This window comes from Salmo salar, chromosome ssa25 (assembly GCF_905237065.1).
Source record: "Salmo salar chromosome ssa25, Ssal_v3.1, whole genome shotgun sequence".
Taxonomy (NCBI): Eukaryota; Metazoa; Chordata; class Actinopteri; order Salmoniformes; family Salmonidae; genus Salmo; species Salmo salar.
The window spans coordinates 45,271,426-45,296,335 of record NC_059466.1 but is presented as its reverse complement, the minus strand read 5'-3'; the positions used below and the strand labels follow the sequence as shown (position 1 = coordinate 45,296,335).

The 24,910-nt window shown below is 43.4% G+C and overlaps 2 protein-coding genes across 6 annotated transcripts; both read left to right on the top strand.

Annotated features, from left to right (window-relative positions):
* Window positions 1-1,916: 1,916 nt before the first annotated feature.
* On the top strand, window positions 1,917-8,464 carry LOC106586849 (calphotin). Its single transcript, XM_014174568.2, has 4 exons — window positions 1,917-2,050; window positions 2,570-2,675; window positions 4,361-6,007; window positions 8,118-8,464. The coding sequence occupies exons 1-4, from the start codon at window positions 2,006-2,008 to the stop codon at window positions 8,285-8,287; spliced, it is 1,968 nt and encodes a 655-aa protein (XP_014030043.1). The 5' UTR covers window positions 1,917-2,005; the 3' UTR covers window positions 8,288-8,464.
* Window positions 8,465-9,047: 583 nt separating this feature from the next.
* Window positions 9,048-23,799, top strand: pknox1.1 (pbx/knotted 1 homeobox 1.1). Of its 5 annotated transcripts, none has more exons than XM_014174564.2 (11): window positions 9,048-9,124; window positions 10,735-10,798; window positions 12,189-12,298; window positions 12,515-12,686; window positions 13,000-13,188; window positions 14,520-14,664; window positions 14,910-15,007; window positions 15,619-15,747; window positions 16,961-17,037; window positions 17,215-17,378; window positions 19,914-23,799. In XM_014174564.2, exons 2-11 carry the CDS (start codon window positions 10,745-10,747, stop codon window positions 20,093-20,095), a joined length of 1,320 nt encoding a protein of 439 aa, XP_014030039.1. In that variant the 5' UTR covers window positions 9,048-9,124; window positions 10,735-10,744; the 3' UTR covers window positions 20,096-23,799. The 5 variants fall into 5 exon arrangements, with proteins under 5 accessions (XP_014030039.1, XP_014030038.1, XP_045563332.1 ...); XM_014174563.2 differs by having other exon boundaries at window positions 9,051-9,124; window positions 10,710-10,798; XM_045707376.1 differs by lacking the exon at window positions 9,048-9,124 and adding an exon at window positions 19,620-19,712 and having other exon boundaries at window positions 9,223-10,798.
* Window positions 23,800-24,910: the final 1,111 nt, after the last annotated feature.

Genomic DNA, 24,910 nt, shown 5'->3' with positions numbered 1-24,910 from the left:
GTCACGGCTTCCTCGTTTTTGTATTTCAAGTTTATGGTTTATTGCATTAGTTTCACGACTGAATAAAAGATGTGGAACTACGATCACGCTGCGTATTGGTCCGATCCTTCCGAAAGCCTTGACAAATAACTGCACTTTCAGTGACCACTGAAGTTGAACACACTAAATTTCATATTCTATTTTCACCATATTTAGGGTCCTGACTTTCCAGTAAAACTTCGAAGGTCATGTGCAGGCAGGTATGTTAAAGTGGAATTACCAGACACAGCAACAGACACTGGAGCTATTTTACACCTAATTTATCTTGATGCACCCAAGAGAATGTGTACATAAAATTGAAGACTGAGTGAAATCATTAGATGCTTTATGCAACTCCATGACATTTTCATGAAGGAGTTGCCAACTGAGGTATAGGTATTTACAGTATCGGCATTTACAGTATCGGTATTTACACTATTGATATTTACACTATGTATGTGTTTAATAAAATATTGATTAAAATGACTACATGGTAAGGATATTGCTGCTGGTGATTCTCTGATCCACCTCTACGCAGACGACACCATTCTGTATACTTCTGACCCTTCTTTGGACACTCTGTTAACTAACCTCCAGACGAGCATCAATACCATACAACTCTCCTTCCGTGGCCTCCAACTGCTCTTAAATGCAAGTAAAACTAAATGCATGCTATTCAACCGTTCGCTGCCCACACCTGCCCGCCCGTCCAGCATCACTACTCTGGACGGTTCTGACCTAGAATATGTGGACAACTACAAATACCTAGGTGTCTGGTTAGACTGTAAACTCTCCTTCCAGACTCACATTTAATCCTAAATTAACAACAAAGCATCCTTCACTTATGCTGCCAAACATACCCTTGTAAAACTGACCATCCTACCGATCCTCGACTTCGGCGATGTCATTTACAAAATAGCCTCCAACACTCTACTCAACAAATTGGATGCAGTCTATCACAGTGCCATCCGTTTTGTCACCAAAGCCCCATATACTACCCACCACTGCGACCTGTATGCTCTCGTTGGCTGGCCCTCGCTTCATACTCGTCAGCCAAACCCACTGGCTCCAGGTCATCTACAAGTCTCTGCTAGGTAAAGCCCCGCCTTATCTCAGCTCACTGGTCACCATAGCAGCACCCACCCGTAGCACGCGCTCCAGCAGGTATATCTCACTGGTCACCCCCAAAGCCAATTTTTCCTTTGGCCACCTCTCCTTCCAGTTCTCTGCTGCCAATGACTCGAACTGCAAAAATCTCTGAAGCTCTTACCTCCCTCACTAGCTTTAAGCACCAGCTGTCAGAGCAGCTCACAGATCACTGCACCTGTACATAGCTCATCTGTAAATAGACCATCAAATCTACCTCATCCCCATACTGTATTTATTTATTTAACTTGCTCCTTTGCACCCCAGTATCTCTACTTGCACATTCATCTTCTGCACATCTATCACTCCAGTGTTTAATTGATAAATTGTAATTACTTCGCCACTATGGCCTATTTATTGCCTTACTCCCTAATCTTACTTCATTTGCACACACTGTATATATATATTTTTTTTTGTTCTATTATGTTATTGCCTGTACGCTTGTTTATTCCATGTGTAACTCTGTGTTGTTGTTGTGTCGCACTGCTTTGCTTTATCTTGGCCAGGTCGCAGTTGTAAATGAGAACTTGTTCTCAAAAAAAAGATATCAGAATTCTAAATTGTTAACTACCTTTCTATTATGAGAATAAACATATGGAGTATATACTTTTTACTATAGAACAAATTAAACTATTTTTAAAATCCACTGAGGTGATAAAAGCTCTTTTTATGACCTTGTAAAATCCACTGAAGTGGTAAATGCTCTTTTTAATCACCCTGTCAAAGAGGAAATAATGTCGTTCCCAGACACTTCCGCCCAAATGCGCGTACCTGGGGAGAAGGTCACGGAGCAATATAATTATTGTGTTTCCCCACGGAAAATACAAGACGGAGCACCAAAATGGCGGCCTCCTTACTTCGGCTAGGACGACTGGGGTCTCTCAAGGTACTATTCGTTGTTTATTGTCTAAACATGTTTTTGTTCAGTTGTCATTTCGATTATTTTACAAATAATATCTTCGTTAGATGATTGGTTTGTACAGTAGTCAACGTATCGTAACCGTTTCCTTTTAATATTAGCTAGCGTCCTTCTGACCGGAGGAGCAACACTGCTAGCTGTATTTACCAGCCTCCACATCTCATGTTTTAAGACTATGCTTCATCTCTGCCGTTTTATTTAGTCACAAATTGTGCTGATGACATTCATAATGGATAGTAAAAATACGTGCTCATTAATCAGAATTAAGCTAGATATTTAGGTTACGTAAGTACCTACCTAACACATTGAATAACTTACGTTAAGTCAAAATGTGCTTCGCCTGGTCCCATTGTCAAACTTGAAACGTTTGGCAGACAATTCCAGAAGGAGCTGGCAAGAGGGCATAAACAGACTGGAACACAGGGCTAAGCTAATGAATGCTGAATTTACAATATAAAACAATGGTATGTATTTATTTCTGTTTAGGTTCTCCAGAAAGAGAGCTGGGGCCTTTTGAGGAGCTCCTCTGCCGCGGCATTCTGCACCAAGGCTGGGGAGCCAAAGAAAGATGTTAAAAAGGCAACGGCTACAAGTAAGAGTGCAGCTATTTATACTTTTTTTCCCTCTTCATTTACGTTAATATGTTTTATTCTAGGTCCTTTTTATTCTCCCCTAGGTAACAGTAACGCCATTTCTCTCTCAGGTATAGCCCACACTTGGAGTATCTCCCTGATGTGCCAATACAACCACATCCCGGAATCTTACAGATAAACCATAACCATTTCCTAAAGCCAATTGTACTTCTCTTTTTAAACATTTGCTTGATTGCACTGGAACTGGGATTAAGGATGAATTAACTGGTTAACAAAAAGTCACATTTTTTCCCAAACAGTAAAATGTGACCAACAGAAAATACTATAAGATATCTCTATATAATGACCAGATGCATATTTCTCCGCCCTAACAATGGTAGTCGTCCCGAGGCTGGAAGGCAGGTGACATAGAAACGCATTGGGCTTGTTTTGGGCTAGAGTTAAAGCTCTCGCATTGTCTCTTCTCTGATACTATGTATGCATACAAGGACCAGACATTTTTCGTTAAGAGCTTAATTGGAAACATGCAACAATAGCAAGCCTAACAGTCAAAAAGCTATAGCCTAGTATTGAACATGCAGCTCCTGTAATGAAGCAGCTAATGAAAAGTCATTTTCAAACATTTGCCAAAATACAATTTGCTGGAAAACTCCATTCTAAACCTAATGCGAGTAGTTGTGACAGAGATTAACTTCTCCGTTAGAAACTTAGAAAGAGGGGGAATCTATAACAACAACTAGGATGGGTTGCTAATATGATTAGGATTGTGCCTTTCGGCTTCTGGACAACTGAAGAAAGTGCATATGAAAACCAGATCGGGAGAGAAATGCTGGTTAATGGCATCAGGAAGTCTTTATAAAATAGTTTCTATGGATGGATTTTCTCAAGGCTACTTTTCCAAGGTAAGACATAACTCATTATTTGAAGTAAAGCTTTCAGACAATTCCTGCCTCAAGCTCACATTGCAAAGTGGTGGGTGATACGCAGATAGCATGCCTACCGTTGACTATAGCCTATGCACTCTAATGGCAAATGGGACGCGCACTTTAGTTACGAGTTGAGATTGACAAATAAAAATACAGCCTTTAAAAAAAAAAAATCGTGTCCATCAAAGTTTTTAACACGCGATTGCATTTAGAAATGTTATTTGTTGCGCAATGATTGGGCTTACAAAAGCATGTTTCACTCCAGTGAGGAGCTACTCTGGTGCTGTCTGACAGGCTATTATGCTGTCTGGTAGGCTATTATGCTCCTCAAACTAAATAAAATGAGTGACGACTAAGGAAAATACATGCGCACCAATTTCATCCCACCAAATTATGAAAATTAACCTATAGACCGATAAGCATTAACCGGTCAAAATGTATTTTTTAGCAGCTAACCAATTTTTTTATTTATTTAAATGCATTTTTTCATTAATTATTATTATAATAATTTTTTTGAACTGTTAACATCCCTAAAATCCCTAACAGGGATTTATCATAAGAATCTAGAGAAGGTAAAATTACAACGGTTAAATATTAGTTCCACAGTAGCTTTGGTGTCAGGAGTTTTCTGTGTTGTTTGGCATAGGTGGTTTTATTTGGTGACAAGCCTCCTGGTTATGAGGAACATGCTGATTAGGCTATATACTATTACATTTGTTTTGTGTAACCTGTTCCATTTACCATTTCCTCATCCCTAGAGGCCTCAGAAGAGAGGGCTGCACCACAAGCCTACAACACCACGGTTGCCTTCCCCGTTAAGCTTTCATCCTCAGGACTTTCCCCAGCACAGGCTCTAGGTGAAATTGAATCAGTGGCTAGCCCCGTCACTGCTGAAACAATAGTAGCCGCAGCTGCAGAACCAGCTACCTTTTCCACTTCTGCAAGCCATGCTGACACTATGCCTGCTGAAACTGCTGTGGCTGAAGAAACCGCTAGTCCTGCTGTAGATGTGGCCGCTCCAGTCATAGAGGTGGCTAAGTCTGCCCCTGCTTCTGAGAGTGTTGCAGAGATCACATCCCTTGTCACAGAGGAGGCTGCAGCACCAGAAACACCAGTTGTAGAATCCACTACACCAGTTGCCAAGGCCGCAGTAGTCGCTGACGCTGTTGCAGAGGCTGCTCCAGTTGCTGAGGCTGTTGCCAGTGAAGCCGCCCCAGTTGAAGCAGTCGCGGCAGAGGCTCCTTCAGTTGCGGAGGCTGTCGCCGAACCTGCTCCAGTCGCTGACATTGCTGCTCCCATCGTCGATTCTGCTCAACCTGTAATCGACGCCGCCACTGAAGTCACGGATGCCGCTCCCCCAGTTGCTGATTCTGTCGTTGCTGCAAGTGATGAAGCTCCCGCGCCAGAAGACATTCCAGTTTCAGCCTCTGCCGATCCACCTGTTGTTGATGCTGCAGCCTCCACTGAACCTGGAGCCCCAGCCGTTGAATCCTCATCTAGTGATTCTGACTCCTCCGACTCTGACACCGACTCTGATGATGAGATGCCCGAATTGAAATCAAAGGCAAAACCAGGAATCCTAGCAGAAAAAAAGAAAAACGCAGAAAAGGAAGTAGTGGCTTTGGCCAGCGACGCTGAGGTGGCAGTGCCGTCTGATGCCATCCTTGTGGCCACTGCTAAAGCTGTGCAAGAAGCTACACCTGCAGCGACTCTGAACGCCGTTCCTGAAACTGTCAAGGAAGAAGCACCAGAAGTTGTAGCCGACGCCGCACCAGAAGTTGTAGCCGACGCCGCACCAGAAGTTGTAGCCGACGCCGCACCAGAAGTTGTAGCCGACGCCGCACCAGAAGTTGTAGCCGACGCCGCACCAGAAGTCACCAAAGAAGTTCAAGCGGCCGCTCCAGAAGCTGCAAGTGCTGAGCTGGTTGACCCCACCTCTGTCCTGGAAGCAGCCACTGCAAAAGCTACCCTGGAGGTTGGCCCTGAAAGTGCCCCTGCTCCAAGTTTTGAGGAGCTAGTAGACTCTGCCCCTGAGATCGCTAGTGTACCCAAAGAGATTTTTGCAGAAGCTGCTCCAGAGGTTGAAGTGACGCCTCCAGAAGTCACAGCTACACTAGAAGTCACTCCAAAAGTTGTACCGGAAGCGGCAGAAGAAGCATCTGAAGCTGCCCCTGTAGAAATTGCTGCTGAAACCCCTGTTGAACCTACAGCGGAAGATGCACCGGCTGTTGCTAAAGCTGCCCCAGCTGAAGCCGCAGCAGAGGTGCTGGTAGACATCGCCCCTGTAGTGGCTGAAGCTGCAGGAGAGGAGCTGATAGACAACGCTTCTGTAGTGGCTGTAGTCGCAGGAGAGGAGCTGATTGCAGAGGCCCTGGCTGAGGCAGAACCGAATGAGACATCAGAGGGTATACACAACACCTCGTCTAAATCCTACTCTTTCTCTCCTCTGTGGACTTTTCCAACCACAGATGGCCATATTTATTTACAATGTCCTTCATAACACGTAGGGTTAAATGTTAATACATTGTAAAGCGCATTTAATTGGCTGTAGCTAGCTTTATTGCCGTTCATAATGCAAAATTCTTAAGTGAAAGTATACTCATTTCACACACCGTGATACTTTAGCTACTTCAGCCAAGTGCGAGACGCATGTTTGAATTGTATGCTTTTTCACCTTAGCCCTGTCTGCTTGCCTTGCAATTTAACTCTCTTGTTATACTGAGGGTTCCTAGTTGGGACTTTGGGTCTGTATTTGCATATTTTATTTTATTTACAAAAGCTTTGCCTTTTTAATACCTTGCCTGCACTGTGCCTCGAGAGGTTCATACTGTGAATGTTTGGAGGTCACTGCGATGCATGGTATTTGACTGGCTCATGTTGGAATCTTCACACAAAACAAAAACCTAAACTAATCCTGCCCTGTTTCCTCCCCTCACTCTTATGACGCACTCTTATGACGCCAAGATGGAGCACTCCTGCTCTCTGTCCATATGTCTCACCTTTCTTTCTTTCTTTCTTTCTTTCTTTCTTTCTTTCTTTCTTTCTTTCTTTCTTTCTTTCTTTCTTTCTTTCTTTCTTTCTTTCTTTCTTTCTTTCTTTATCCATCTCTACTCCCAGGGTGTTGTTTTTATTTACTGTATTTGGTATATAATATTCTCTAATGTCCATTGACACGTGTGTATTCGGTTTCTGGGTTGTATGCCAAGGTGTACAGTACATGCTAAGGTGTACTGTACATGCTAAATGCTAAGGTGTACAGTACACTCTAAGGTGTACTGTACATGCTAATGCTAAGGTGTACAGTACATGCTAAGGTGTACAGTACATGCTAAGGTGTACTGTACATGCTAATGGTAACGTTACAGTGAACCAGCCTCCCACCCATGACTCCATCTTGAAGAACCGAAGCTGGGAGTGATCACTCATTGGTCTCCTTTCACTTCTTTCTCCCACTTTCTCTCTTACTCTGGACTTGTGTGGATATGCACGCTATCAATTCATGAAAATGTCTGTATATGCACATGAGGTGGAAGGTGTCATTTTGCGTATGACCGTCACCTAACTTATTTCAGTGTGATTGGATTTGGACCTGTTAACCCTCTTTTTAAGCCTGCCATTTCAAATAGGCGAGTTGCCCCCAAACAGGTCAGCTTACAATATTGCAGTAGTATTTGAATAATGGTCTGGGTATTGTCCAATTTGGTATTTTGAACAACAAAACATGACAACCAGTGTATAAAACCTTATTTGATATGGTCAAGAATAATCGTACTTCAAGGATAATACATCTATTTTTACATGCTGCCCAATTGACAATGTCTCATTCAAGCTTCTGCCAAAGTTAATTTTCTAATTGGCTGTTAGTGCCCTTTTGCTATCCTCATTCTCCCCTTCCTTCCCAGAAGGTTGTGCTGTAGACAATAGATGCTAAGGCCATTCACATCAGCCTGTCTCCAGGCTCTATAGTTGGGGTATATCCTTAATGCTGTAGGAAATGCCCCACCATAAATTACTTTTGTCAAATGGGTGAATACATTTACATTTTAGTCATTTAGCAGACGCTCTTATCCAGAGCGACGTACAGTCGTGAATGCATACATTTCATTTCATGCATTTTTTTTGTACTGGCCCCCCGTGGGAATCGAACCCACAACCCTGGCGTTGCACACACACCATGCTGGCATTGCAAACACCATGCTCTACCAACTGAGCCACGACCATGAATATTTAAATGTGTACCTTTTTTTAAAAGACATTTTTTTAAATAAGTAAATGCTGTGTCATGTATGGGCATCACTTTTTGTGGCTAGTGATTTATACTTTTAAAACATTTTCTATTTGACGGGGTTCCGAATAGCACTCTAAAACCAAATGGAACTCGCCAATTCGCAAACCGCCTATTTCTACCTTTTGGGTTCTGGTTTTATTTAACCAAACTCCAAGTCAATCAGGGTACCCAATACCCTTATGCCTGTGCTGTGTCTTATACCCGTCTCTGTGTTCTACCCCCTTCAGAGGCGGCAGCTGCACCTCCAGAGCCAGCCCCCGAGCCTTTCGACAACAGCACTTACAAGAACCTCCAGCACCACAACTACAACCATTACACCTTCGCAGACCTGGACCTGGAGATGGCCAAGTACCGTCTGCCCCAGCCCTCCTCCGGTAGACCCTCCCCCAGGCACTGAGACAGCCAGGAACCCAGGCCCCATGTCTCCAGACAGCATGTCCCTGATACCGCTGACCACCCCATGTCTTTTTTTGTTGTTGAATAATAGTGATTTTGCCTTGTACTTTATGATCCCTAAGATGTGCTTGTAATTCTGTTTATAAGAAATCTATTATATTAAACTACACAAAAGGGATCTGAGGCGTTGAGGTTTTTCTCTTGTTTTTATAATAAGGGGAAAATATCTAACATTGATTCTTTGCCAGGTTCTGCCTCGGGTCATTTGAATAGTGCTGTATATGCAAATATTTTGTATCTACGTTCTATTTTAATGACTCCCGACTTTGACTCTGTGTCTGATCGTTCAGTACACATCCTGTTGACCTAATTATCACAGCAGTACAATCACAACACTGCACATCTGAGAAAGGATCTTCTTTGTCTGTAATAATACATTACCCACTAATGTGGGAGGAGGATAAGGCTCCTTGTAAAAGTCACAATGTCAAGTTAATTACATTAATTTCATTGTTATAACAGGCTTTTCATTTTGCATTGACCTAGATTAAAGAGTAGCAGTGGTTTAGATTTTGCCAGGCATTCCGCCAGCAAGATATGGGGGGGGTAGGCAGTCATTGTAAATAAGAATTTGTTAACTGACTTGCCTAGTTAAATAAAACAAAAATATGCCTAGATTTGGGGCGAGAACAAGGCACACCAGACGTCACATCTCCCCCCCCCGTATAAATATTCATGAGACAAATATCCTGCGTGACCATGCGCGATGACGCAGCACGACAACTGCGGATCCCGATTGCTGCAGCCACTTGTCAGTGTGACGAAGATTGGCACTCAGGTAAGCTGTCACTCAAATTCTTCTTTTTCCGTTCCCTATCAATCAAACAATCTGGGCCGCACAGAATAATGCCTAGGGCAAAAGCTCGGGGGGGGGGGGAGGGAATGGGAGGCCAGTGGAGTTCATGTAGCAGTGAATAGATATCCGGAGCCAAGGAAGATGGAAATTACCCGAGGAAGGGTGGGAAAGAAGGATTCTGAAAAAGCAAGGGCGACAGCTAGAAGCAAGGCCCCAGCCAGTTTACCCCTTCCAGTTGAATCGCGACTGGCACAGGGGAGGGATAGGCAGCTGTTCCTTGCTTGATTGATTGATTGTTGTGGGCAAGATTTTAGAACTAAAATTAGAAACTAATATTTATAAATTAATTTACGAATAGTAATAATACTTTAATACAATGTCAATGGATATTGGATGAAATACGCGTTTATTTACACTTTAATCCAGCAGTATTTTATGTCACTTTACTGTGTTTTCGCGCAGTGTGAAAGCGGTAGCTAATCCGCCGCTGTAAATATGGCGCTTCTGCTAACTTCACTATTGCAAACTAACGTTTAAAACAAGGACTCTTCAGCTGGTGTTGCGGCCATGAAGGGAGTTGATGCATATTACATTTAGTACACATTTGACGCTGTTATCGCGTAATTTTGTGGGCAAAAGAAAATTCGCAATTTATTAGCTAATAAGCTAACTAGCTAGATAGTTGCTTTCGTAAATAAACTAGCTAACGTTAGCTATTTTGTTTAGCGACCTTGTCTGAACAAGTAAACATCGCAATAAATATCGTTTTAAAGTTCTCTGAAACTGAATTTTTACTTTACTGAATTGTCTCACTCGACAGCTTTCCTTCATATGATTCAAAGCTAATCCAATAATTGCTTGCTATTGCTAACCGTCAAGAAGCTAGTTGGCTTTGTTGCCTCGAGAATGGCAGCGATAAAAGCAAGTCGGTTTAACGTGGTGGGTGTGTGCCATCAGTTAGGATCATTAACCTGGTTTCATGATAAGACATGTATGATGCTCATCGATTAATAAGTCAAGACGTGCACAAAGCAGTACATTTTGAATGCAAGCGTATCAAACTTCACACATTTTGTTCCCCTTATAGCCTTTGTTTCCTAAGCCTTTAATATGTAAATATACATACATGTTTCATTGTCGTTGGACGAAGACTTTACAGTCAAATAGGTAGCTGCATGATCGTGTATGTTATTGCTCTACAGGGAGTAGATAATCTCTGTCAGAGCAATCCAGCATTGCCATGCTCTATTCATAGACATGGAAATTAATCAAGTATAAAAGTGGAATGTAATCGTGTTTAGGCCGTTAAAAACATTCTTATTTCTATGGTTTAGACTACAATATGGATCAAATATTTATGGCACTTGGTCTTTCAAAGAGGGAAAAACAATTCAATAGATTTTCACTGTAGTTTAGCAATTTACCTCAACCCTTCTCCATAGTGCAGTATTAGTCAATATTGTTTACCAAATACAAATGTCAGTTTTTGTAACTTGTACTGTTTTCTAATGTCCATTTATCACGAAGAGTAATTTATACTATAATAGCCTTTTTTAATTCTCAACAGTGTGTGGACCTATGTGTCTTTCTAGGTCCGCCAACATGATGGCTGCCCAGTCGGATTCCATAGACAAGTACCCGGAGGGAGAGCAGCAGGTGGGTCAGAAGGACAAATTTAGTCTGAGGCTCAGCTTTGTGGCCTACTTAAACCACGAGCATGGGTGTAAGGGAAGATTTCATGTTCTTGAGTTGCTTATTTGAAGTTTTGAAATATTTTTTATCCATCAATGTAAAAAAAAAAAAAAAAGTAGAACTACTGTCATTTTTACCTGCAGAATGTTTTGGGGTGTGTTGTAATTCCTTAAATGAGTTATTACTATGTATTTAGAATGTATTGCCAAAACTACGTATGAGCAGCTTCAACCCAAAGCCATAAGGCTGCTGAACAATTAATCAAATGGCCACCTGGACCCCTCCCCCCCTTTGTTTTTACACTGCTGCTACTCGCTGTTTATCATCTATGCATAGTCACTTCACCTCTACCTACAGTACATGTACAAATTACCTCTAACCTGTACCCCCGCACACTGACTCTGTACCGGTACCCACTGTATATAGCCTCGTTATTGTTACTTTATTTTAAAAATTATTTTACATGAGTTTATTTATAAAATATTTTCTTAACTATAAGGTTGTATTGTTATAAGGATAAGGTTGTACCTGTTGTATTCACCATTTCACAGTAAAGTCTACACCTGTTGTATTCGGCGCATGTTTATTTATTTTTATCTTTATTTAACTAGGCAGGTCAGTTAAGAACAAATTCTTATTTTCAATGACGGCCTAGGAACAGTGGGTTAACTGCCTTGTTCAGGGGCAGAACGACAGATTTGTACCTGGTCAGCTCTGGGATTTGAATTTGCAACCTTTTGATTGCTAGTCCAACGCTCTAACCAGTAGGCTACCCTGCCGTGACCAATAAGATTTTATTTTGATTTAAGAAAATGGTGAGGACATATCAATGTGACTAACTTGAGGTTTTCCTGCTCTAGCAAACAACTATTTTTTTAGCACATTTGCTCTCAATCAAAGCCATTGTTGGTTCAATCACATGGCTGGAGATGGGATTTATGTTCTTGGAAGAACTGCTGGTAGGCAATGTGAAAATATGTGAAAGCATGAGAGGAGGAGCACGTTGGCTTCCAATCAGTGAATGTGTCTGAATTCATTCGCTCAAAGACAAGCTTTGTGTAGCTATCGGTAATAAACATGATATGCCACGACTCATCATTCTATTCTACTCCTGTCCAAAGAGAGACTGACAACCTCTGTATCATTCACCCATTTGAGAATCATTTAGCTAGGCTATTTCCTTCCATTGTGTACTGAGAAAACAGTCCTCCAACCTATTACCAATGCCAACAAGACCAATCTTCTCATGGCTTGTTTAGTAGTCGTTGAGGCAGGGTTCTGAGCGTTACCTAACCACTACTATTGCTCCTCACTCTGCTTTCATCTGATCTCCCTCGCTCCCGTTTCTCTCCAGATGCAGGGGGTGGAGCAGGCGGACGGTGAGGAGGGTTTGGATGCAGCCTCCAGTCCAGCCCCCACTGAGCCCCAGACCCCCATGGATGTAGATAAGGCTTCCATATACCGGTACACCCCCTGACTCTGTTGGCCCCCTGACAAAGCTTTGGTCAACCCCCACCTCAATTACTTTCAAAAAGGAAATGCTGCTGCTGTCAGTCTTAGATGTTGTCGGGGCTTATGTGCCCTACTAATGAAATTATGGAGTAAACACTACCACGTGTAACAAAGTAAATTATGGTAATTTAGTGATGTCTCTTCGTGTGTCTGTGTGTGTTGTTGCAGGCATCCCTTGTTCCCTCTCCTGGCCCTGCTCTTTGAGAAATGTGAGCAGTCTACACAGGGCTCAGACTGTGTCACGTCAGCCAGCTTCGACGTGGACATTGAGAACTTTGTCCGCAGCCAGGAGAAAGAGGGCAAAGCCTTCTTCAGTGAGGACCCTGATCTCGACAATCTGGTGACCTCCCTCATTTGCTGTTAATATTCGTTGAATTATTTTCCATCACAATGACCTCTAGTGACACTATTCATACATTTATGCAAATGACACATGGAAAGTGAGCTACTGTTTCATTGGCGCTGTTTGACTCTTAATAGTTTGATGAAGCCAGTTGTCCACACATAAACATTACAACAGCCTTATACTAAAGTATCTACCAGTGGAATAAATTGTGTATTTACTATAACAGACTACTATGCACATGCCATTTTCAATGCAAACGTCCTGGCCTCTCATAACTACTCTCCCTGACCTGACCTTTGACCCCTAGATGGTGAAGGCTATCCAGGTGCTGCGGATCCACCTGCTGGAGCTGGAGAAGGTCAGCGACCTGTGTAAGGACTTTTGCAGCCGCTACATCTCCTGCCTCAAGACCAAGATGAACAGCGAGACGCTGCTGAGTGGAGAACCTGGCAGCCCCTACTCATCTGGACAGGGTTTCTCCCCCACCAAGATCCAGGTACACACACCCTGCCGTACAGATATATTTTGCTGCCGTCATACACACCCATTATATACTGCTATACCCACACCATTATATACTGCTATACCCACACCATTATATACTGCTATACACACACCATTATATACTGCTATACACACACCATTATATACTGCTATACACACACCATTATATACTGCTATACCCACACCATTATATACTGCTATACACACACCATTATATACTGCTATACACACACCATTATATACTGCTATACACACACCATTATATACTGCTATACACACACCATTATATACTGCTATACACACACCATTATATACTGCAATACACACACCCATTATATACTGCTATACACACACCATTATATACTGCTATACACACACCATTATATACTGCAATACACACACCCATTATATACTGCTATACCCACACCATTATATACTGCTATACACACACCCTTGTGTACTGCTATACACACACCCATTATATACTGCTATACACACACCCTTGTATACTGCTATACACACACCCTTGTATACTGCTATACACACACCCTTATATACTGCTATACACACACCCTTGTATACTGCTATACACACACCCTTGTATACTGCTATACACACACCCTTGTATACTGCTATACACACACCCTTGTATACTGCTATACACACACCCTTGTATACTGCTATACACACACCCTTGTATACTGCTATACACACACCCTTGTATACTGCTATACACACACCCTTGTATACTGCTGTACGCACACCCTTGTATACTGCTGTACGCACACTCTTGTATACTGCAGTACGCACACCCTTGTATACTGCTGTACGCACACCCTTGTATACTGCTGTACGCACACCCTTGTATACTGCAGTACGCACACCCTTGTATACTGCAGTACGCACACCCTTGTATACTGCAGTACGCACACCCTTGTATACTGCTATACACACACCCTTGTATACTGCAGTACGCACACCCTTGTATACTGCTGTACGCACACCCTTGTATACTGCTGTACGCACACCCTTGTATACTGCTGTACACACACTGAATCCGTAAAACATAGATCACACCTTGCCTATTATATACACACATGATGCTATATACACAGACTATTGACCCATGAAGACTCCGTTTAACCTGTGTGTGTGTGTGTGTGTGTGTGTGTGTGTGTGTGTGTGTGTGTGTGTGTGTGTGTGTGTGTGTGTGTGTGTGTGTGTGTGTGTGTGCGTGTGTGCGTGCGTGCGTGCGTGCGTGCGTGCGTGCGTGCGTGCGTGCGTGCGTGCGTGCGTGCGTGCGTGCGTGTGTGTGTCGTGCAGACGTCCAGCTCTTTCACAGGAACCCTCAGTCCCCAGGGGATTGTGGTGCCAGCATCGGCCCTGCAGCAAGGCAACGTAACCGTGACAACAGTCAACCCCACACAGGTTATAGCAGGTATGTCACCCTGGCATACAACAACCACAGGTAGAGCCTCAGACACCAAACCCCCACCGCCCTCACCTCAATAGGAATCATAGGGGCGGTTTCCCGATCACAGATTAAGTTTAGTTCTGGATTATATTTCAATGGAGAGTCCAGGACGAGCGAGGCTTAATCTGTGTGGCGGAAACCGGCCCTTAGCGTACAGCTGTCTGTTTCTGTACCAGCAGTTTATGAAAATAAATAAGGACTCCTCTGAAAGCATTGTTGGATCCTTGTGTTTCCTCCAGGTGGCACAGTCTACCAACCAGTCACAGTAGTCAACTCACAGGGCCAGGTGGTGTCACAGACCCTCTCGCCCCAGACCATACGCATCCAGAACACACAGGTAAGACACACAAACACATCTGGAGGCTGACATTTACTGCCCGCTGAACAGCCCCCCCCACGCTGCCCCGCTGAACAGCCCCCCCCACGCTGCCCCGCTGAACAGCCCCCCCACCACGCTGCCCCTCTGAACAGCCCCCCCCACGCTGCCCCGCTGAACAGCCCCCCCCACGCTGCCCCGCTGAACAGCCCCCCCCACCACGCTGCCCCTCTGAACAGCCCCCCACCACGCTGCCCCGCTGAACAGCCCCCTGCCCACGCTGCCCCTCTGAACAGCACCCCCCACGCTGCCCCTCTGAACAGCCCCCCCACCACGCTGCCCCTCTGAACAGCCCCCCACCACGCTGCCCCGCTGAACAGCCCCCTGCCCACGCTGCCCCTCTGAACAGCCCCCTGCCCACGCTGCCCCGCTGAACAGCCCCCCCACGCTGCCCCTCTGAACAGCCCCCCACCACGCTGCCCCGCTGAACAGCCCCCCCACGCTGCCCCGCTGAACAGCCCCCCACGCTGCCCCGCTGAACAGCCCCCCACCACGCTGCCCCGCTGAACAGCCCCCCCACCACGCTGCGTAAATGTGAAAGAATATAGAAACCTAACTGTAACTCTCTTCAGCTCCAGCTACAGCTCAACCAGGACCTGAGTTTCTTCAACCACGACGACAGCTCACCCAAGAACAAGCGTGGCGTCCTTCCCAAACAAGCCACCAACGTCATGCGCTCCTGGCTCTTCCAGCACATCGGGGTGAGTAGAACACAGGCCAACTATGGGTTACAACCTGGAATGATTCTGGGATTTGATTGGATTGCAGTGCAAGATAAAAACACTAACTACTTAAAGGAAAGGTTCACCCATTTTGAATGTTAAATTGTTTTTGTAGAACATCACTCAGAGATTTATCTGTTCCCTGGGTCATTTCATGTTTTCATTTGTAGCTTGAGTTGTTGGCGTTTTTAAGCGGGCAGAAACCCAGCCAGTATGACGTAGTATTGTGATAAAGTCTCTCTCACTACACTGGAATACGACTTTTAGATGGTGAAAATGTCTATCATACATGTCAGATTTCAATACTGGCCGATGTCATAACTCGGGAGGGTGTCTTCTCTCGTATGAGCCTATGATCGTATTTTTGCAATACTCCTACCTCGAGAAATGTGTAATTTAAGCACATTTCTCCTTTGTCTGCCTCTTCAGTCCAGGGTGCATTGCATGGTGCAGTTGCCAGAGATATTATAGAAAAGAGATAGTAATCCAATGAATGAAGGAACGAATAATGCCCCACCCAATTGCGTTCACGTTGTCATGCTGCGTCACGCGGTTGCCAAGCTAATCGTCACACAATTCCTTCTCAGTCAGTGTATGTCGAAAAACGTGCCTATTTTCCTCGAAAGTACGTAATGTTACGATTCCAAAGCTACACGATACTACAGATAGCAAGTTAATTATCTCGGAAAAGATTTGTAATGTTGTACTTCTTGTTGATGAAATTCGTGCTAATATTGGGGTTTAGAGCCAGCGTCCAATAGACTCCCATTCCCTCTTTGAAGGAGATTGCTCCTTGTCCCAGAATGGTCCAGAGTGCACACGCATCCCATTGACGTAGCATGGGCAACGTTTCCCATCTCCTCAAAAGTATTTCTGCCTTTGAAAATGTCAGACTCCACCCTGTGAGCAACGTTATATGCTGATATGTTCTTTGGTATTATTGTGTGTAGCTAGCTAGCTAGCTAGCTAGCTAGCCAGCCCATAGAGAGAGCATTTCATTGTGGATTTGAGCTGCAACAGATTTCCACAAATATTTTTCCCTGTTGCTACCAACCTTATTATGACGGCATAATGGAACATTTGTTCACAAAAAAATATTGTTCTTAATATTGTTATTTAACACTGTAAATGATAGGAATTAGTGGTTTTGGGTGGATTTAGCAGAGCATGACTTTTTGTTTTATTTCTATAGCACCCCTACCCCACGGAGGATGAGAAGAAGCAGATCGCTACTCAAACTAACCTCAGCCTCCTCCAAGTCAACAACTGGTGAGTTACATGAACCCATGCCACACTACCATGAACTATCACCTAAGACTATAAAATACCAGAAAGAACAACCTCTCCTAGCTTGAACCAATCCAATAATGTGTCAAGTTTAGTGATTGGTTAAACCCCTTGTTTCCCCTCTCGTGATTGGTCCAACCTTTCCTCCTTCTCTCTCAGGTTCATAAACGCGCGGAGGCGGATCCTGCAGCCCATGCTGGACGCCAGCTCTTCGGAGACACCCAAAACCAAGAAGAAACCTCCTCCGAACAGGCCTCTACAGCGCTTCTGGCCTGACTCCATCGCCACGGGGATGACCCAACAACAGGTCCAGATGCCAGATGGTACTTTTTTACAATTTTTATTTCACCTTTATTTAACCAGGTAGGCTAGTTGAGAACAAGTTCTCATTTGCGACTGCGACCTGGCCAAGATAAAGCAAAGCAGTTCGACACATACAACAACACAGAGTTACACATGGAATAAACAAATATACAATCAATAATACAGTAGAAAAAGTCTATATACAGCATGTGCAAATGAGGTAGGATAAGGTAGGTAAGGCAATAAATAGGCCATGGTGGCGAAGTAATTACAATATAGAAATTAAACACTGGAATGGTAGAATGTGCAGAAGATGAATGTGCAAGTAGAGATACTGGGGTGCAAAGGAGCAAGATAAATAAATAAATACAGTATGGGGATGAGGTACTTGGATGGGCTATTTACAGATGGGCTATGTACAGGTGCAGTGATCTGTGAGCTGCTCTGACAGCTGGTGCTTAAAGCTAGTGAAGGAGATATGAATCTCCAGCTTCAGTGATTTTTGCAGTTTGTTCCAGTCATTGGCAGCAGAGAACTGGAAGGAGAGACGGCTAAAGGAGGAATAGGCTTTGGGGGTGACCAGAGAGATATACCTGCTGGAGGACATGCTACGGGTGGGTGCTGCTATGGTGACCAGTGAGCTGAGATAAGGCGGGGCTTTACCTATCAGAGACTTGTAGATGACCTGAAGCCAGTGGGTTTGGTGATGAATATGAAGAGGGCCAGCCAACGAGAGCATACAGGTCGCAGTGGTGGGTAGTATTTGGGGCTTTGGTGGCAAAACGGATGGCACTGGGATAGACTGCATCCAATTTCTTGAGTAGAGTGTTGGAGGCTATTTTGTAAATGACATCGCCGAAGTCAAGGATCGGTAGGATAGTCAGTTCTATGAGGGTATGTTTGGCAGCATGAGTGAAGGATGCTTTGTTGCGAAATAGGAAGCCGATTCTAGATTTAATTTTGGATTGGATTGGAGATGTTTAATGTGAGTCTGGAAGGAGAGTTTACAGTCTAACCAGACACCTAGGTATTTGTAGTTGTCCACATATTCTAAGTTAGAACCATCCAGAGTAGTGATGCTGGACGGGCGGGCAGGTGTGGGCAGCGAACGGTTGAATAGCATGCATTTAGTTTTACTTGCATTTAAGAGCAGTTGGAGGCCACGGAAGGAGAGTTGTATGGCATTGAAGCTCATCTGGAGGTTAGTTAACAGTGTCCAATGAAGGGCCAGAAGTATACAGAATGGTGTCGTCTGCGTAGAGGTGGATCAGAGAATCACCAGCAGCAAGAGCAACATCATTGATGTATACAGAGAAGAGAGTCGGCCCGAGAATTAAACCCTGTGGCACCTCCATAGAGACTGCCAGAGGTCCGGACAACAGGCCCTCCGATTTGACACACTGAACTCTATCTGAGAGGTAGTTGGTGAACCAGGCGAGGCAATCATTTGAATGTTTGAATGTTGTGATTGACAGAGTCGATAGCCTTAGCCAGGTCGATGAATACGGCTGCACACTAATGTCTCTTATCGATGGCGGTTATGATATCGTTTAGGACCTTGAGCGTGGCTGAGGTGCACCCATGACCAGCTCTGAAACCAGATTGCACAGCGGAGAAGGTGCGGTGGGATTCGAAATGGTCGGTAATCTGTTTGTTAACTTGGCTTTCGAAGATCTTAGAAAGGCAGTGTAGGATAGATATAGGTCTGTAGCAGTTTGGGTCTAGAGTGTCTCCCCGTTTGAAGAGGGGGATGACCGTGGAAGCTTTCCAATCTATGGGAATCTCAGACGATATGAAAGAGAGGTTGAACAGGCTAGTAATAGGGGTTGCAACAATTTCAGCAGATATTTTTAGAATTAGAGTGTCCAGATTGTCTAGCCCGGCTGATTTGTAGGGGTCCAGATTTTTCAGCTCTTTCAGAACATCAGCTATCTGGATTTGGGTGAAGGAGAAATGGGGAAGGCTTGGGCGAGTTGCTGCGGGGGGTCCGTAGCTGTTGATCGGGGTAGGGGTAGCCAGGTGGACAGCATGGCCAGCTGTAGAGAAATGCTTATTGATATTCTCGATTATCGTGGATTTATTGGTGGTGACAGTGTTTCCTAGCTTCAGTGCAGTGGGCAGCTGGGAGGAGGTACTCTTATTCTCAAAGGACTTTAGTGTCCCAGGACTTTTTGGAGTTAGAGCTGCAGGATGCAAATTTCTGCTTGAAAAAGCTAGCCTTAGCTTTCCTAACTGCCTGTGTATATTTGTTCCCGGGCCAGGTCGAGTAAGTACTGACTTGCTACACTGCTCATTGGATAAGCACTGCTATGTGTCAAGAGTTGCTGGAGCTGTTGGCTATACTTGTTTTTAAGGTAACTAGGCGCAAGCGCTTACTGTAATGGAAATGATAGCCACAAGGAGAATTCAGTCACAAGGCAAATTCAAGGCTCCCTTGTTAAAGCGACTTATTTTACAATGGGTCTCCCTTTGTGTGGGAATAAGACACTAGAGAAAAACATGAGAGCTATGTGTGATGTCACTGACGTGTCCTCTCCTGGTCGTCTGTTCACCAGGAACCACGGTGATGATGAGCGTGGAGGGTCTCCGGAGCCTGTCATCAGACGGCGCCACGCTAGCCGTGCAGCAGGTGATGATGGGCGGGCACAGCGAGGACGAATCAGGAGACAGCGGGGACGAGGACGATGATGATGACATGGCTGGGCTGGGCCTGGACAACAGCGACTCGCTGCAGTAGGACACAGACGTACTGTACACACACACATACACACTTAAAAACAAACTTTGTGTGCTTTGTTTTAATATGTATGTGTGTGTGTGTGTGTGTGTATATATATGTGTGTGTGTGTTATATATATATATATATATATATATATAATCACATACACATATGTGGTGGTTAAGACCTTCCACAACTGACACATTATGTAGGCGGGCTGATAATGAATAAGGCGGGCTGATAATGAATAAGGCGGGCTGATAATGAATAAGGCGGGCTGATAATGAATAAGGCGGGCTGATAATGAATTGCAACACACACTAGAACCAAATCAGAGCCATTTTTGATGCTCTGCTAAAAATAGGATGGCTCAGATTATGTACGTACTGTAGATAGACCGGTATTGCATCGCAAGTACACAAATGCGGGTACATGCAATTATACGCTCTCTCAATCGGTTTACACAGAGCACAACCACTGGACATACGGGATCACTCCTGATGTCCCTTTAACGAACGGAGTGTCTTGTTTGTGAGGAGTTTGATTTCAGAAAGCGTTTTTTACTACGTCGTCTGTGTGTGTAGGCCAGTGATTTTCTGTGTAATATCATTGTGTGTTCCAAAAGACCGAGAACGGAAGCAGCAAAAGAAAAATCATGAAGTGTTAAATAACACACTCTGAATCTCCGTTACTAAATGTTGAATGATTTCTTATTTTTCATTTCATCTCTTTTTGGATGCCAACACTTTCAAGTTGTATCTGTAATGGGTTTTGTTCACTTTGCATGCCTGTGTTTGACTACATGTGCCCACTCTGATTAGGACTGGCTTACAGGCAGACCCTATAGGTCCAGCAGAGCCCATTAGGAAAATGTAAAGTAAAGAGGCTTATTTTTATATACAAACATGAGAAGTATGTTTTTTGTTTGTTTGATGTTCTCTTGTTTTGTTTGGAATGTTTATGTACAAACGTTTTGTTATTGAAGCTAGCGGCCCTGTTTTCCAGGGTCCAATTAAGTTTTCTAAATATTGATGATAAATGAGAAAAAAATTATGTCAAATGGTTTTTAACACGATCCGAAAAAGGCCTTATTTACAGTTAACTGCCAAAATAATGGAAACACTTAAGTAAATGAGGGATACAAAGTATATTTAAACCAGGGCGTTCTACACAGGGTCTGGTTCAGGAGTCTAATAAACACATTAACATCCCATCATGCTTAGGGTCAGGTATTAAAAATGCCCAGTTGCTGATTTATTATGGCTAGAAGGGATTGTGTGTGTGTGTGTGTGTGTGTGTGTGTGTGTGTGTGTGTGTGTGTGTGTGTGTGTGTGTGTGTGTGTGTGTGTGTGTGTGTGTGTGTGTGTGTGTGTGTGTGTGTGTGTGTGTGTGTGTGTGTGTGTGTGTGTCATTTACCAGATCTCTACCAAATTGAACACTTATGGGAGATTGTGGAGCGGTGCCTGAAACAGCGTTTTCCACCACGTCAATAGAACACTAAATGATGGAATGTCTCATAGAAGAATGGTGCATCCCTCCAGTAGAGTTCCAGACACCTGTAGAACCAATTTAACGGCACATTGAAGCTGTTCTGACGGCTCCTTCTGGCCCTACACCCTATTAAATCGGGGTTTCCGTTATTTTGGCAGTTACCGGTATGTTCTTTTTGTAAAGACATAACTATAGTGAAAAGCACAGAAAGCCTGACTAGTAGAAGCTACACTCCCCTACGTTTTGTTTGGACAGTAAAACGTTTACTTTGGCACTTCAGCATTTTGGGATTTGAGATCAAATGTTTTATGAGGAGACAGTACAGAAAGTCACCTTTTTATTTCAGGGAATTTTCATACGTATTTGTTTTACATTTTTTTACATTTTAGTCATTTAGTAGACGCTCTTATCCAGAGCAACTTACAGTAGTGAATGCGTACATTTCATACATTTTTTTTTTTCTTTTCGTACTGGTCCACCGTGGGAATCGAACACACAACCCTGGCGTTGCAAACACCATGTTCTACCAACTGAGCCACACGGGACCTTTACAGTTCAGAAATTGATGCACTTTATGTATCTAGTCCCCTCCATTTGAATAACTATTTGGACAAACAGTTTGTAAAAATGTTGTGGTATTTGGTCCCATATTCCTTGCACACAATGATTACATCACTCTTGTGACTCTAGAAACTTGTTGGATGCATTTGCAGTTTGTTTTGTTTGTGTTTCAGATTATATTGTGCCCAATAGAAATTAATTTTAATTACATTTTTTTTACCTTTATTTAACTAGGCAAGTCAGTTAAGAACAAATTCTTATTTTCAATAACAGCCTAGGAACGGTGGGTTAACTGCCTTGTTCAGGGGCAGAACGACAGATTTTTACCTTGTCAGCTCGGGGATTCGATCTTGCAACCTTTCGGTTATTAGTCCAATGCTCTGACCACTAGGCTACCTAGAGAAATGAAAGGTGAATAGTGTATTGTCATTTTGGAGTCACTTTTTTTGTAAATACACACTGCTATGTTAATGTGGATGCTACCATGATTACGGATAATCATGAATTAATCGTGAATAATAAAAATGAGTGAGGAAAGTTAAGGGCATAAATGTCATATCCCACCCAAAAATGCTAACCACCTGTTACTGCTAATGGTGAGAAGTTAGCATGTTTTGGGAGCATGATCTTAGTGCGTCTGTAGATACATAAAGTGCATTCATTTCTAAACTGTAAAACAGATATGTATGAAAATACCCTCAAATAAAAAAGGTGACTTTCTGTACTGTCACCTCATATAAACATTTGATCTCAAATCCCAAAATGCTGGAGGATAGAGCCAAATTAAACATTTTAGTGTCACTGTCCAAATAAATACATAGGGCAGTGTATATGCCTATAGGGAAATTAGTCAACGGAAGCTAAACTACAGTAGAGTGACGTAGCTACGGCATAGTAATATGTTACATTGACAATTGCAGTTGGGATAGAAATTCAGAAACATATACTTGATTTGCAGTACCCTCATTTTCTGCAAACAAGTCCAGTTTTGCCAGTGTGTCATGTTTTAAAAAAAAAACATTTTTTTTTAATCATTTATAATAGTTCCGTTCGATGTCCCTCTTTCAAGTGCACAATTCAGTATACTATGCTTATTGCAACGGTCACAATGAACTGAAATAGTTATTATGGTACTTAGGCATACAGATCCACAACACAGAGATACAGCACAAATGCAATCACAGTCTAAAAAAAACATGGCTATGTTGCATGCATTTAATCTTTTATTTATGTACATATACATATTGCATTAGAGGCAGAGAGCAGTTGGGATCCTCTGACCTCAGGCAGCACATCGGTCCTCAGTTTGAGAAGGACTGGAGTACTGTGGCTGATCTAGGGATAGCTTTTTAAGAATGTTTTCCAAATGCTCCATCTTCTATTCTAATATTATTGCATAAAGTTCAGGGCCTTTTATTGTTGGGAAAACCTGCACCAATGTACTGTATATTTCCAATCTTATGCTTCTATTTTCTGTCATTCAGAAAAACTGACATGAGATTTAGATCCCCACTGAGTGTTTCTGGCTCGGGGTCAGGTGGTTCTCTGCTGCACTCTCTCTCACATCTCTGCTGTGTTTTTTTTTGGTTTTTTAAAATCTACTGTTGACTTTTCTCTGTCTGTTTGCCCTAGAGCTTTTCTATTTTGGAATAAATGATGCCTAACCTCGACTGTCGTGTTCCTCTGCCTTCATTGTGCTTGGTAGTAGACATGATTCGTGACAAAAATCAACCCTACAAAGGTTATGGCAGGTATGTCAACATGGCATACCACTTAGACGCCAAGCGCCGCCACCCATCCTCACCTTGATAGATGATATGGCTGGGCTGGGCCTGGACAACAGCAACTCCTTGCTGTAGGATACACACCAATAGACAAATACACTCAGACTTTGTGTGCTCTGTTGAAAATATATATTATGGTGGTTCAAACCCACAACTGACATATATGTAGAATAAGGCAGGCTGACAATGAGTAAGGCAGGCTGACAATGAGTAAGGCAGGCTGACAATGAGTAAGGCAGGCTGACAAATGAATAAGGCAGGCTGACAATGAATAAGGCAGGCTGACAAATGAATAAGGCAGGCTGACAATGAGTAAGGCAGGCTGACAATGAGTAAGGCAGGCTGACAATGAGTAAGGCAGGCTGACAATGAGTAAGGCAGGCTGACAAATGAATAAGGCAGGCTGACAATGAATAAGGCAGGCTGACAAATGAATAAGGCAGGCTGACAATGAGTAAGGCAGGCTGACAATGAGTAAGGCAGGCTGACAATGAGTAAGGCAGGCTGACAATGAGTAAGGCAGGCTGACAATGAGTAAGGCAGGCTGATAATGAATAAGGCAGGCTGACAAATTAATAAGGCAGGCTGACAATGAGTTAGACAGGCTGACAATGAGTAAGGCAGGCTGACAATGAATAAGGCAGGCTGACAATGAGTAAGGCAGGCTGACAATGAGTAAGGCAGGCTGACAATGAGTAAGGCAGGCTGACAATGAGTAAGGCAGGCTGATAATGAATAAGGCAGGCTGACAAATTAATAAGGCAGGCTGACAATGAGTAAGACAGGCTGACAATGAGTAAGGCAGGCTGATAATAAGGCAGGCTGATAATGAATTGCGTACACACACTAGAACTAAATCAGAGCCATTTTTTTATGCTCTGCAAAAAATAAGATGGCTCAGATCTTTGACAGAATACATATTATGTATGCAATGTAAACTGAACAACAATATAAACGCAACATGCAACAATTTCAAAGATTTTACTAAGTTACAGAG

Coding starts and splice junctions, on each gene's coding strand:
- LOC106586849 (XM_014174568.2), top strand. CDS start 2,006: ATGGCGGCCTCCTTACTTCGGCTAGGACGACTGGGGTCTCTCAAG. Junction 2,051..2,569: donor GACGACTGGGGTCTCTCAAG/GTACTATTCGTT, acceptor ATTTCTGTTTAG/GTTCTCCAGAAAGAGAGCTG. Junction 2,676..4,360: donor TAAAAAGGCAACGGCTACAA/GTAAGAGTGCAG, acceptor CCTCATCCCTAG/AGGCCTCAGAAGAGAGGGCT.
- pknox1.1 (XM_014174563.2), top strand. CDS start 10,721: ATGTGTCTTTCTAGGTCCGCCAACATGATGGCTGCCCAGTCGGATTCC. Junction 10,799..12,188: donor ACCCGGAGGGAGAGCAGCAG/GTGGGTCAGAAG, acceptor GTTTCTCTCCAG/ATGCAGGGGGTGGAGCAGGC. Junction 15,008..15,618: donor TACGCATCCAGAACACACAG/GTAAGACACACA, acceptor AACTCTCTTCAG/CTCCAGCTACAGCTCAACCA.